A 3,311-nucleotide genomic window follows, 5' to 3' on the forward strand; every position below is an offset into this window, starting at 1 on the left:
TATTCCCTCAAAGACAAGAGAAGGAGACTGAGACCGGAGAAACCTTCCATCCTTCCCTGGACCCCACTCCTTCTGCTGGGCCACTGCAGCCAGAGTGTTTGTTTCTACAGAGTCTGAAACTACTCAGGTCCTCTGGGGAGCTCTAGCCTCTGCCCTCCGCCTCCTGCCTCCAGTGGAAAAGGCCAGAGAGGGGTAAAGAAAGTTCTTTTCAGGACTCAGCCCCCAGACCCAGCTTATCCGCCTGGAAAAACCAAACCAAACCAAGCTGGTGCCAGTTTCTTTTATTGAGAGTTGAATAGGCTTGTGGTCTCATTTGTGCCCACACTGTGAGGCCTCCCGGATCAGAGCCGAGGCCCAGCCCCTCCCACCCACACCAGGGAGGCAGCAGAGGCTGCCAAATGCTCCACCCCTCCCTAGCTGTGCCTAGCCAGGGAGGTCTCCAAGCCTCCCTGGAAAGATGGGTTAGCACACCTAGGATGGAAAGGGGTACAGGAGAGAGAAGGCAGGGGAGACACTCCCAGGACCAGCGGCAGAGAGGGAGCAGACCCCTGGCTCCCCAGAGCTGCACACCCCTTTTGTAGGAGGGGCTACTCGGAGCAGGGGGGCTCTGGAGGGCAGCCCTTGAAGTACTCGTGGCAGTATTGGCAGAGGCAGGCAAGCGCGCGCACGTACTCGGCAAAGTCCACCTCGCAGTCCTTGTTGGTGTCCAGAAGGCTCATGAATTTATTGTAGTCACACTCCCGAAACTCAGTCTGTGTGCGGGAAAGGTGGAGAGGATCAGAGAGGCAGGGGGAAAAGGACAGAAGACCCTCCCCTCCCACACCTGTCCCCTCCTCATACTCCTTCCCAACTCACACCCTCGGGGGTGAGAGGGCGAACCTGAGTCTACCTATCCTGATAACACACCCCTTTCTATGAGGACGCCCCAACTCCCTACCTTAGTCCCTTCCCCAGGGCCCCTTCTCAGGTTGTTTGCTGAGCACCTGCTCTTGGCTATGGAATGCCTGCTACGCCCCATCAACTCTGCAAGGCCACAGGAGTGACTGCCATGTCATTCTTCAGATGAGGAAACTGAGGCTCGCGCTGTGTCTGCTCCCTTGTTTTCCTCCCCTCCCCCACAGTCTCTGCCTCCTGCTGCCCTCAGCTGGTGGTGCTCCGCCTCTGGTCACCCCAACATCCTACTAGTGTCCTTGATGGGATCTCACCGGGGTGCAGTTGGGCAACTCCCTCTGCAGCAGCTCCTTGAGCTCCGACTGGCAGAGCTTGTACTTGTCCCCACAGCGCCCCGCATACTCCTGGAAGGTGCACACGATGGCAGCTATTGCCTGCTCCAGGGGCCGAGTCATCCTCACTGTCACAGAACAAGAGCGTGACTCGTGTGGGGCAGAAGCCCAGGCCTCTGTCCTCGATGTTTCCCACAGACCTGTCCATCACCACACTCCAGACCCCGCCGCAAGCTCCTGCTCCTCTGAGCAGCCCTCCCTGACACCCTCCTCACCACCCCTCACCCAAAGCAACCCTCCCAATGCATCACCTCTCTGTCCCTTGTTCCTCAACATCCGTGTGCACTCCTCAGGGGGGAAATATCCACCCACCACCCACAGTGGGGCTTCCTGAGGACATCTTGACTTCCTACCAGGTTTCCTCACAACACCCAGGAACATCTCAATCCCCCACTGGGAGCCCCACTAGGAGATACAGCCACTCCTCTTGAGGCTTGAGGCTCCCTTCCATAGGAGCTTGCTTAGGAGGCCCTAGCCTGGGTTCTGGAGGTGGGCACTAGCAAGAAGGATCATGTCTAAGAAGAGTCCCAACACCTCACTGTGCCCCCTACCCTGCTCTCAAGAAAGCGACAGCTAAAGGAAATAACTCAACTTCTCTGCCTTTCACTAGTTGTGCAGCACTGCCTGAGGGTGGCTCTCTCAGTGGCTCAGGCGCCTTATCTGTAAAATCACATCACAAGCCAAGTGCTGCTGGCTCACACCTGTAACCCTAGCTGTTTGGGAAGCTGAGATCTGAGAATCATGGTTCAAAGGAAGCCCAGACAAAGAAGTCCCTGAGACTGGTGTAAGTCTGTCTGTGCGTGTGTGTATGTCTGTGTGTGTCTGTGTCTGTGTGTCTGTGTGTGTGACTGTGTGCTGGTACTGGAACTCCATTTCCAGCTTTGGAGTGGCTAATCAGAGATAAGAATGGAATTGTGGCTCAAGTGGTAGAGCACGAGCCTTGAACAAATAAGCCAACCAAGAGTGCAAGGCCCTGAGTTCAAAGCCCACTACCAGCACCAAAGAGAAAGAGCAATCTGGGGGGGAGGAGGGAGGGAGGGGGGAGGAAGGAAGGAAGTGAGGAAGAAAAGGAGGAAGGGAAGAAGGGAGGGAGGAAGGGAAGGAAGGAGGGAGGGAGGATAGGCCAGAGATGGACCAGCTCAGAGAGCTACCAACAACCTGCCCCACCCTGGGGCCATCCTCCTGCCCAGAAGGCTCTGTACAAGGGTGCCAGTTGGTAGAGGGGAAATCTTTCCCAGAATTGCCCCCTTCAATCCAATTCCACTGTCTCTTCCACTGCCATTCTGGAATGGTGCCTCCAGCCTGGGGAAACCCTAAGCAGCCGGGAAGGCAAGAGTTGTTTTCATGTGAGCTCAGTGACTCACTGATGGTTCCCCCAGGGGACGGGAGTCCTGCAACACAGGGCACAGGGCCAAGCCTCTCCCCAGCTATTCCCCTGGGCTGGGAGCAAATGGCCAGCATGATTACGGCTGGCAGGAAAGTGAGAGAGGGGATGGGGGTGCCAAACACTGCTAATTCTTTGTAGCAGTTCAAGAGTGGAACAAGCATTGGCATTTCCAGGAGAGGAAAATGCCGTGGTCTCAGAGGACGAGGAGCTTCAGAGGCGTGCAGTGTGTGTGCCCTTCTGGGCCTTGCCAGCCTGCCTGGCGCCATCACTATTTCTGTTCCAGAAGCTCAGGTCCTAGAGATGCTTTTCTCCTGCAGCCCTGACCTGTCCCAACCCATCCCCAGAAATGAAGCAAGGAGACAGGAAGCGAAGGACTACAATGGAATGTTTATCCCATTGTCTCCACCAGAGAGCCAGACCTGGGCTCTAAACTATTTCTAACAGTCCAAACTTCTAACAGCCCTTCCTTGTACAAGGGAGTCCCTGAGTCCACCAAATCTGACTTCTTTCACCCTGTCACCTGCTAGCATCCTCTCTCTGTCCCCAGGCCCCACACCTGGGAAGGCTAGCTGTTAGAGATCCCCTGAGCTGCTCTGACGCCCAGCCCAACCAGCCCTACTCACCACTGGTGTTGGCGTTTC

General features: G+C 56.2%; 1 protein-coding gene across 1 annotated transcript; it reads right to left on the reverse strand.

Moving 5' to 3' along the window:
- Positions 1-551: 551 nt before the first annotated feature.
- On the reverse strand, positions 552-1,351 carry S100a3 (S100 calcium binding protein A3). The gene is made up of 2 exons (XM_013015170.1): positions 1,206-1,351; positions 552-752 (listed from the first exon to the last, which is right to left on the reverse strand). The coding sequence occupies exons 1-2, from the start codon at positions 1,344-1,346 to the stop codon at positions 588-590; spliced, it is 306 nt and encodes a 101-aa protein (XP_012870624.1). The 5' UTR covers positions 1,347-1,351; the 3' UTR covers positions 552-587.
- Positions 1,352-3,311: the final 1,960 nt, after the last annotated feature.

This window comes from Dipodomys ordii, unplaced genomic scaffold (assembly GCF_000151885.1).
Source record: "Dipodomys ordii isolate 6190 unplaced genomic scaffold, Dord_2.0 Scaffold26, whole genome shotgun sequence".
NCBI lineage: Eukaryota > Metazoa > Chordata > Mammalia > Rodentia > Heteromyidae > Dipodomys > Dipodomys ordii.

Excerpts from the sequence above, each read along its gene's own strand:
- S100a3 (XM_013015170.1), bottom strand. The coding sequence starts at position 1,346 with ATGACTCGGCCCCTGGAGCAGGCAATAGCTGCCATCGTGTGCACCTTC. Across the intron at positions 753-1,205 it reads AGTTGCCCAACTGCACCCCG|ACTGAGTTTCGGGAGTGTGA; the intron begins GTGAGATCCCAT and ends TCCCGCACACAG.